This window comes from Enhydra lutris, unplaced genomic scaffold (genome assembly GCF_002288905.1).
Source record: "Enhydra lutris kenyoni isolate GAN:26980312 unplaced genomic scaffold, ASM228890v2 scaffoldscaffold7, whole genome shotgun sequence".
Taxonomy (NCBI): Eukaryota; Metazoa; Chordata; class Mammalia; order Carnivora; family Mustelidae; genus Enhydra; species Enhydra lutris.
This window is the reverse complement of record NW_019154091.1, coordinates 138964-147964: the sequence shown is the minus strand read 5'-3', so window position 1 is coordinate 147964 and position 9001 is coordinate 138964. Positions and strand designations below refer to the sequence as shown.

Genomic DNA, 9001 nt, shown 5'->3' with positions numbered 1-9001 from the left:
TTTGCGACGATGTGGATGGAACTAGAGGATATTATGCTTAGCGAAATGAGCCAATCGGAGAAAGACAACTGTCATATGATCTCCCTGATATGAGGAAGTGGAGATGCAATGTGGGGGGGTTGGGGGGTAGGAAAAGAAAAAATGAAAGAAGATGGGATTGGGAGGGAGACAAACCATAAGTGACTCTTAATCTCACAGAACAAACTGAGGGTTGCTAGGGGGAGGGGGGACAGGAGAGGGTGGTGGGGATATGGACATTGGGGAGGGTATGTGCTATGAGGAATGCTGTGAAATGTGTAAACCTGGAGATTCACAGACGTGTACCCCTAGGGATAAAAATACGTTATATGTTTATTTAAAAAATAAATAAATAAATTTAAAAAGTCCCTCTCTCCTTTAATGATTGATTTAAACTCCTGGACTGGAAAAAGGTTTTTTTTTTCAAATAGCAAAAAACTTATTTGAGCTTCATTTTCTTTTTGTTACACTAATCATGTTTTGCTATTTTCTCCCATGTCTCCTCACCTGACTTCAACTCCTCCGCTGTCATAACTTCCACAAATGATCCTTCCACTTGGGAAGATCACCTGAGCAGTCTGCCTTGGACTCAGCTGCCTCTGTCTTTCATAACTCCCCTACACATTCCCCAACTGACCAGTGTTGACCCAAGTAGGTAGGGACAACTCTATACCCCTATTCAGCAGGAAGAAGTTACAGAAGATGAGACCTTCCACCTTCAACAACCTTAAAGATTTAAGGGTCAAAATTGTTCAGGGGGAAATGTGGAGGCCGAGAAAATTAAGGCCATCCCACCTCAAGTTTAGCTGATGTGGGAAACAGAGGCAGAAGAAAATCATTAAAATTCCTTACCTACTGACAAGCCCTTGAAACAGACAGAGTGGCTCTCCCCTGGGGACTCAACTGCCCTCACCTTGAGGTTTTGCTAAGGACAATCCTAGCCTGACCGACCCCCTACTCCAACAGGTCCAACCAGGATCCTGTAAGTCTACTTTAACAATTCCTTTAGGAAACTTTTATCTCTAAATCTCCAAGAGAGTGTCGAGAATCATTCCCAAGCATATGGCCCACTGATATACATCTAAAGGGTCTCACGAGAAGATTTTTATTATTGGTAATAAATAACCTTTCTCCCAATAATAGCTAGCCCCTCAAGGTCCTGGAGACCTTGCTTCCAAAATTCCTTAGAGACTAACATCAACCCCTTTGTCCTCACCCACCGCCGAGTCCACCCCTACTCTGCCTTTAAAAACTCTGACTGTAATCTGGTTGGGGTCTAAGTCCCTACTCTGCTGTGCCGGGTATGCTTGGGCCCAAGCTTAAGCTTGTCAAATAAACCCTCGTGTGATTGCATCGGTGCTTGGCGCCTTGGTGGTCTCTCGGTCGTGAAAACTTGGGCATAACAAAACAATTAAGGTTTTAGTTAAAAAAATCTTTTTCCAGGGCCAAAGTTTCTATCCTCAAAGAGCCTAGAGCCTCAACATCTAACAAATATTTTTAAGGAAACAGATTAACTCTGTAACAACAGCACAGCTTGCCTATAGATAATACATGATTATTTCATCTGTTCTTATCAAAACATCAAAATGTGCCATAAATATTCTACCTCCAAATCTTATCATTAATGTTGTTGTTTGAAACAGAACTGACCTGTTGGCTATCTTAAAAATCTGGCTTTACCTCACACTGCGACCAACACCAGATATTTTAAGACCTCTAAAATACTACTCTTAGGATGCAAAAGAGCTAAGAGCCTGGGCTGACTCAAAGGAAATGTTACAAAGAGTTCAATTCCAGATTCAACACTCCCTTAGAAAGACAGCATTTGGAGAAATGTCAGTATCTTTGGAAATGCTACATTCATTGAGACACTTTCTGAGCTTCATGCTAAAGCTAAGCTACAGAGGTGAGTTTCCAACACAGAAACACTCAGATTTTAGGATTATAAGTGTGTTTACAGTGAGTTAGCCTAATTCCAGAAGACCAGATTGGGATACTCTACCTTGGTCTTATTTCTCCAGCTATGATCTTATTAGGACTGATTGCAATGCTGGCGGAATCAGCAGGGAGGATGTGCTGAAAGTGTGGGTCCCTGGGCCCCGTCCCAGATCTATTGAGGCATCCTGGGCCTAGGAAATTGTGTTTTAACAAGCTTCCCATTGACTCAGAAGGACACTTGAGTCAGAGACTCTCTGATGCACGGAGAGCGTGTGCCTACCCACTACACTAAAAGATTCTGCCCTGGGGAGTCTGGGTCAGGAAGCAGGGCTGGAAGTAATAGCAAACATTTGAACGAGACCCTAGTATGTGCCAGGCATTTCATATATATTTCCTCATTTTGATTGCCCAATGACTGCTGAGACAAGCATTCTGAAGCCACTTTGTAAATGGAGAAATTAAAACAGAGAAGATAAGACACAGCCTGGAGTCAAACAGCTACTAAATGACAGCCTTCAGATTCAACCCCGTTATTAGCATCCATTATTTTCTCATAACACAGACCCTTTGATTTTGAGCTGGGTCTCATCAATTTAAATCTGAAAAATAAAAGTATCTATTTCATAAGGTTGCTATAAGGGTTTATCAGGATAAAGCAGGTAATGCATTTGGGCAATGTGTAGCAGTAGGGAATGCTCAACAAATGTTAACTATTATTATTATTCATAATAATACCATAGGTAATACCTGAGTAAATAAAAAAATGGTGATGATGGATCTCTCTTGCTAGAAATGTGCTATAAGCCCAGCACAGCACTGAGCTCTGTACATTAATTTTAAAAAACATATCAACTAGTTATCATATGTCTCTAGGACTCTCAGGAATTGTTTTTGCTGATGAGAATACACAAGGCTCCAAGGAGTCAAGTAAACTGCTAACGAGGGGCAGAGACAGAAGTCAAACCCAGATCTGTCTCACTTCGGTAGATTAGCTTCTACGGCTTTCCTATGTTGAAGGTCCGTCTCGCCCCCGCTTATTAAAGAAAAATATGGCAACAGGTTGATGGTGAATTGTGGCAAATAGTGCCATCTTTAGACTTTCTTTTTTTTTTTTAAGATTTTATTTATTTATTTGTTAGAGAGAGAGAGAGAGCATGAGCACAGGCAGACAGAGTGGTAGGCAGAGGCAGAGGGAGAAGCAGGCTCCCCGCTGAGCAAGGAGCCCGATGTGGGACTCGATCCCAGGATGCTGGGATCATGACCTGAGCCGAAGGCAGCCGCTTAACCAACTGAGCCACCCAGGCGTCCCGCATCTTTAGACTTTCTAAAGAAATACCCTGATGGTCCTGACAGGAGGGATGGCACCATTCATTTGTGGAGTGGGTCTGGTGACAGAGAACATTCTTTGAGGCACACTTAAGTGCCTGTTATATTGGTGAGCAAGAACAGGGTGGGGCATAAAATGACCCACAGCATTTCTAAATCTGGGTGGTAAGTGCTATTATCTTGGGGTTCTCTGCTGATAACATTCTGCCTTGGAAGAGCCTATGGCAGGCAACAGAACTTTTCCTTTTCCTTTTTTTAAAAAGACTTTATTTTTAAGTAATCTCTACACCCAAATGGGGCTTGAACTCACAACCCTGAGATCAAGAGTCAAGGCTCTATGCACTGAGCTACCTAGGCACCCCCAGATTTTGTTTTTTTTAAACTATTCAATGTTTCATTCCTAGGCTTCCTGGTGGAATCCTTTAGGAAGCAAACTAAGGGGACTCTGATTATGCTCCAAAGATTAAAATCCAAACAAAAACCACACGATTTTCTGTAGAAAACTTAGACTCAGTGCTACTAGTTTGCCCTGATCCAAAGTGCTTTTGTGAAGCAAATGCTACTGTAATAGAACAGTAGGGGGTATAATCCCCATCAGGAATTGTGAGACCGGACAGTTTTACATGAAGAGCCTGTCTATAAAAAAATAAAACAAAGTCAATTTTTCAGAGAAAGCGAGGTGCCTAACACTTCAGAGAAAGGCGAGGAGCCTTTGGCACACGGTGCCCCAAATCCTGCCTGACAGTGTGTAGGAGGTACTCAACAAGCATGTTTTGAGTATTTAGCATACTCTGGGCCCAGAGCATGGTGGGTACTGCAAATCAGGTGCCCAGCAAGAATGTTTTATTTGGCCCACAGAGCATTTGTCAAAAAGCTGTGATAATGTTTTGGAAGCTTCACTTAGCAGGCTGAATTTCTGACTTCTTTTTAGAAATCAGGAGGTTTGTCAACCATGGTCTACGTTTCCACGTAGCAACAGTGAGCTAGAGCTGAGCAGAGGCTACCCCCATTCCTCTGGCTGGACATGACCTTTCCTTCTATCTGGGTCAAATCCTTCATTTGTTTCCCCTGTTTGGCTTCTGTGGGCATTTTTCTTTGGGCATTTTCTTTTGCAACAGTCAAAGCACAAAGAAGACTGGTCCCTGTCCTCAGGAGATTACCAGTTAGCACGAAAGACACACAAATAAGGACATACTGACATCATAGTGCTAGGACAGGAGAGCATAGTGTGGGTGTGGAAGCCTAGTAGACTTCCCAAGAAGAGAACTCCATAATGGAATCTTAGAGCACTCATTTAGGGGTTGGCCAAGAGAACGGTGGGGATTATGGGAGGTCCTTGGGAAACTTCAGGCAGAGGGGGCAGCATTTAGAAAGAAATGAGTAAGTGAGCAAAGTGGGTTCAATACTGGAAAGTGGAGAGTGACGACAAGTGACACTCTAGAGACAGTCAAAAGACCAACTGGGGAAAGTCTTGTCTATACTAAATAATTTGGACCTTATTGTGAAGACAGTGAGATCTACTGAACGACTTTAAGCAGGAGAATGACATTGTCTTACTTCTATGTTGACACACACTCAGGTGAGGCATAAATTAACTTCGGATGGGCATCCCTCTAGTGTTTGAGAATTGAGCAGATAGTGAAAATAAAAAGCCTACCTAATAATCCGCCTCCATATATTGACAGGATGTAGCTTGAAATAGTGTAAAAGCCCATGTTACTTATTGTAACGAACCCTCAGACTAATAGAGGAAACAGATGTAAATCTGTGTAAGATTCCAACAAAACTCATGACACACCGTAAAGGGCAAACTTGTGCAACTTGATTTTCCTATTGCATAATCATATAAAGAATGTATTCATGAGGACTTTCTGGGATATCTGGCCAACATTTTTTTTTAATCACAAAAAGGATAACAGATTTTTAAAATAAGGATGTCTATGGACTTTTTTTTAAAAGCAGGGACTGTTTCTTTCTTGTTTATTGTTTTGTCCTTTCTGGTCATGAGACTCTAAAAAGGTTATTTAACTTCTCTGGGTCTCAGTTACTTTATCTGTAAAGTGGGTATAATAATAGTACCTACCTCATTGAGATGTTAAGCAGGTGAGTATATATGTAAAGCATTTAAATTAGCACCTGGTACATACTAAGTGCTTTATCAATGCTATTTATTATTATAATTATTATTATTTATTAATCATATCCTCAGGATTTAGAACAAATGCTCAGTACAAAATACACAATTAAAGAGGGTTTGAAGTTGAATTTGAAGGTCCTAAAAACAAACTAGACACCAAAGCAGGGGGTTGGGTAATTCAGAAACAAGGATGTGGTTGCTAGAACTAGGGTATAAAGCCAGTACTTGGTTCCAAGAAGCAGGGATGGGTCCAGACTCCTGATTTGGGTCGTAAGGTAACCTCAAGTTCTGAAACCAGGCTATGAACCCAGAACCAGCACCCAGACTTGTCCCAGGCACTGGTAGAGGAAGTTGAGTAACAGTGCCAAATAAATATGAAGGCCAAATAACACCCACCATGGGGAGAAGTCAAGAGGCGATGAATCAGGCAAGATATTGGAAGTGTACGGTAATAACTAATAGACAAAGGGTTTTATTATTTATAGTTGCAGTGGTTAAAAAGATCCAGCCACGTCATTAAGCTGAAATCATTACATATTTCTAAGTCCATTTCTTTAAGACAGGGAATGGAAAAATCGATTCTGTCAGGAAGTGTTATAAACTAGTTTTCCTGTTGGATTTTGCTAGGTTCTAAGAAGTTTTTTTTTTTTTTTCATTCTGCTTTAGTACCAAACTCAAAAATACTGCGTAATTTTTTTTCCTTTTTAAAGATGAAGGTATAATTAACACACAGTAAAATACACCCTTGTCAGTGTATAGTTCTATGAGTTTTGACAGACACCCAGTCACCTAACCACTGTTACAATCAACACAAAGGACAGTTCCATCACCTCCCAAAATTCCTTCATGTCCTTTGCGAGATAATCTCTTATAGTCAATTCTTCCTCTAGCGCCAGCTCCTGATAACACTTTTTTCTATCACTATAGTTTGACTCTTTCTAAAATGTCAGGTAATCGGAATGCTATAATACATAGCCCTTGGAGTCTGTCTTCATACACTTAGCATCTGTATTTGAGTTTTATCTATGCGGTTGTGCTTATCAGTAGTTCACTCCTCTTTTGTTTGAGTATGATTCCCTCATGTGGATGGATTTATCCACTGTCTATCCTGTCACTAAATGAAGGACATTTAAGTTGTTTCCAGTTTTTGCTAATAATGAATAAAGCTACTGTTGACATTCATAAATAGGTATTTGGGTAAATACCTAGGAGTGCCATGGCTGGGTCATATCATAGATGTATGTTTAATTTTATAAAAAATGGCCAGTTTTCCAAAGTGGCTGTACCATTTTATGATCCCGCCAGCCATGTTTTGATTTTGAACAATTCTTATAGAATTCCATCCAAAGAATGGCTCCCCATTTTCTATGGAGTAAAATACCCCAAGTACTCCACTTGTCGTTCCACGTCTTCCTTTTGGCCACGGGAGAACCTGTCTTCTTCCCAGTCAAATGTCACTGCTCTTCACATGAACTCCTGGGTACAGTCAGACTCAGACCCATGACCCCTGACCATGCTCGGTGCTTCCCCACATGCATGTTTTTGTCTCTATCATTTGCCAACCGGCATGTTCAACTTTGGTTACTGAAATCTTATGTACAGCCCGCTATTGCCATCTTTGCATTCCTCAAGAATCGCTTCTGCTCTCCAAAAAAGGCAAGTCAATGAAAGATGTTGATAGAGGAGACCAATAAAACAGGGAAGCACAAGCGCTTGTCTCTGTGCCATCCTCCCCAGATTCCCAGATGCCACGTGGCAGGAGAAAGCTAAGGAGGAGTCCCGAGCAAGCAAAAGTTCATTAAGAGCAGCTCTCGTTTTCCTTATTTTTTAAAAAAGGTGACTACTCCCCAAATAACTAGAACTGGATGGGGTAAAGTGAATCCTCATTATTTGGGATTGCCTGGGAAACAAAAGCTTTTTCCATGCATGCGCCACTGGGCTGGTTTTTGGTGCTATTCAAGACTTCTCCCTGCCTTCAAGATTTTTTTACATCTGTATATGTATACATGCACATGGGACCTTTGCAAAGAAGAGGAACCGAAAAGCAAATTCCTTCACAGCCCAGAAAGCATCGACTTCCTATAAAAGAGATAATGTACGTGAGATGGATTGTTTTTCCTTCCCTAAATAGCTTTGAGTCTGCTTAGATGCAGCGAGGCGTCTCTCCCCGGGCCATACGCAACGTGTCTGCTCTCTTTCCATTTCTGGAGGAGCTGATGCAATTCCAAGGCGTTGGGCTGGGCCACTGCTCCGTTCTTGGGCTACAGTTAAATAGTGTTCCAGCGTGGTTGCTTCTGCAGCGCCTGGCAATCCTAGCAATCTTGCCGCCTGCAGCTCCAGAAAAATGAGCCTGCAGCCACCAGCTCCGAGGGCCATTATCTGAATGGGCCCTGAATGCCAGTCTGGAACGCTCACACCTCTTAGGCCGCCCAGAAGGAGCCGGCTGATTTGAACACTACTCTCCCTCGGTCCTGTACTTCGGCTCCATCTCCAGACCAGGGATCTCATGATTGAAATGAAAAAAAAGAAAGGAAGCTGACTCCGTCCCCGCTGCCAAGTGGCTGTTCCCACCCTGTCAACTCCAGCCGGACCGTCCGTAGATGTTCAAAAGCTGCATCCTCAGCCCCTTCCCCTGATAAGACAAAGGCCCGCCTGACAAGCCTTACCCAAGACCCTCTCTGGATCCTTCTCTGCAGTCTCCCAGTTTTAAAAACGCTGTCTTGGCTTTTAGCCAAGTCTCAACACCGTGCCCGTCCCCAGCCCCGCCGACTGGCCCTCCGGCCCCGGGGTCTGGAAAACAGCCCCGGGTGACAGCCAGGAAGCTCGCCCGGGCCGGACTCACCTGGCCGGTGGAGAAGAGCCGGAGCGCCTGGCTGCCTCTCCACAGCATGCTGGAAGGGAGCCCTCGGGCGGGCCGCGCGACAGCGAGGGCTCAGCCTGGACGCGGCCTGCAGCCTGTGAGCGCCGGGCGGCCGCAGTTGCGGCTCGCAGGGTCCGCGAGTCTCGGGACCCGCCTACGGCCCGCCCCTCAACTGGCACGGCCCCGCCTTCTCAGCTGGCGGGGCTCGGATGGCCAATCCCCTGCTTCTGGGCGGGGCCCCAGTTCGGAGCCACGCTAGTACCTAGCGGGAGGGGCGGCTTCCAGTCTCGGCCCGGGTTCTTAGCAGCTGGGGGTCTTCTACCAGTTGCTCAAACCCTGTGAGGTATACAGGGATTTGCCTTACTAATGGTGGATCTGACATCCCAAGTCATGGCCATAACATCGCCCTGAGGAGGCAAAGATACGAAAGATAAGGGTGGAGACACCTGGCTATGTAGGATCCTGATACCTATCTTGTAAGCTAATAAAAGGATTTTAAGAAAGACTGTGTATAAAGCATTTGGCAAAGTGCCTGGCACAGAGCTGGTCCCCAATAGATGACAGACAGATAGATACCCACCCTTTCCCCTTATCTCTCTAGAAAGAATGCTCAGACATGCTTTAGCTAAGCGCTAGTTGCAAACAGAACTCCTTAGCCTGGCATTCAAGGCCATTGGCAATTTGGCTTTTTTTTTTTTTTTTCCCCCTTTCTCATTTTCTTG

At 43.8% G+C, this 9001-nt stretch overlaps 1 protein-coding gene across 1 annotated transcript in view; it reads right to left on the bottom strand.

The window, feature by feature from the left end:
- LOC111142084 (aldehyde dehydrogenase 1 family member L2) overlaps positions 1-8329 on the bottom strand; it is a 65878-nt gene extending 57549 nt beyond the window's left edge. Inside the window, exon 1 of the mRNA XM_022495035.1 lies at positions 8262-8329. Within this exon, the coding sequence (XP_022350743.1) occupies positions 8262-8309 (48 nt within the window). The 5' untranslated portion in view covers positions 8310-8329. The remainder of the gene's footprint in view (positions 1-8261) is intronic.
- Between the last annotated feature and the right edge of the window lie 672 nt (positions 8330-9001).